At 31.9% G+C, this 972-nt stretch overlaps 1 protein-coding gene across 1 annotated transcript in view; it reads right to left on the reverse strand.

Annotated features, from left to right (window-relative positions):
* The window catches only part of LOC119582336 (out at first protein-like), a 14,830-nt gene that overhangs the window by 3,450 nt on the left and 10,408 nt on the right, over window positions 1-972 (reverse strand). The window contains exon 4 of the mRNA XM_037930551.1: window positions 579-697. Coding sequence (XP_037786479.1) covers window positions 579-697 — 119 coding nt within the window. The remainder of the gene's footprint in view (window positions 1-578; window positions 698-972) is intronic.

The raw sequence follows: 972 nt of genomic DNA on the forward strand, positions 1-972 counted from the left end.
GAATATATATTTTTCAAAAAAAATCATAAATTTGAAATGTATATTTTTACATAACTTATATACATCTTGTCCAATGGAATAGGCATACTTAAAAATATATCTTACATGGAAAGGAAACTTTATACTATGAAATTATACTCTTTCCAACACCTTTTAACAATCAAATAAGTAATATTATCACAAAAAAATATCAGAAGCATTTAACCGACTGACAGTGCATTTAAGGAATGAGGTAAAAAAAAGTTTGATGATGTGGGCCTACTGACAGTACTTATGGGGCAATCCATATGTAAACAAAATCAAAACTATGGTGGACAGTGCATGAACCTGGTGCCAGAGAACACATACTACTACTACTAACAATTTATTACATAAACTGAAAAGTTAAAAAAATTATGATATAATATACCACGTAGAAACAATCAAATTACCCTGACTAACTGTCATGTTTCGTAAGTACATCTGCTATATACATCTGCATTTTAGTGCAAACTACAGAAATAGCTATCTATTACTGTTCTGAAGCAGGCAAAACTACAGTGTTAACAAAAGCACCTACAAAACTTTATCTAACTCACTTGATAATGACAGGCACAAGGGCTGGAGAGATCTCTACCCCCATCAGCACAGCGAGCAACACCTCTTGTTGGGAGGTGGTGTGTTGCATCACTGACTAGAGACCAATCGCCATCTAATTCTGCAATATGAAAAATGGAATAAGAATGGGAAAGCAACCATCTTGCAAAATAACAGGTATGAGAAGAATTATATCTTTTACAGAAAAAAATTACAATGTCTCTGATGCTCACAACAAACATGCTTTAATGTAATGGAGCCTATAAGCAATTTAGACATCCAACTTAATATATATATATTGTATGCATATATCCCAAACATATGATATCACTTACAAATAATAGCTAACATTACTAAAGAGACAAAAAGCTAATGTTTGGTCTTTTTTATTTTGAC

This window comes from Penaeus monodon, chromosome 15, assembly GCF_015228065.2.
Source record: "Penaeus monodon isolate SGIC_2016 chromosome 15, NSTDA_Pmon_1, whole genome shotgun sequence".
Classification (NCBI taxonomy): Eukaryota; Metazoa; Arthropoda; class Malacostraca; order Decapoda; family Penaeidae; genus Penaeus; species Penaeus monodon.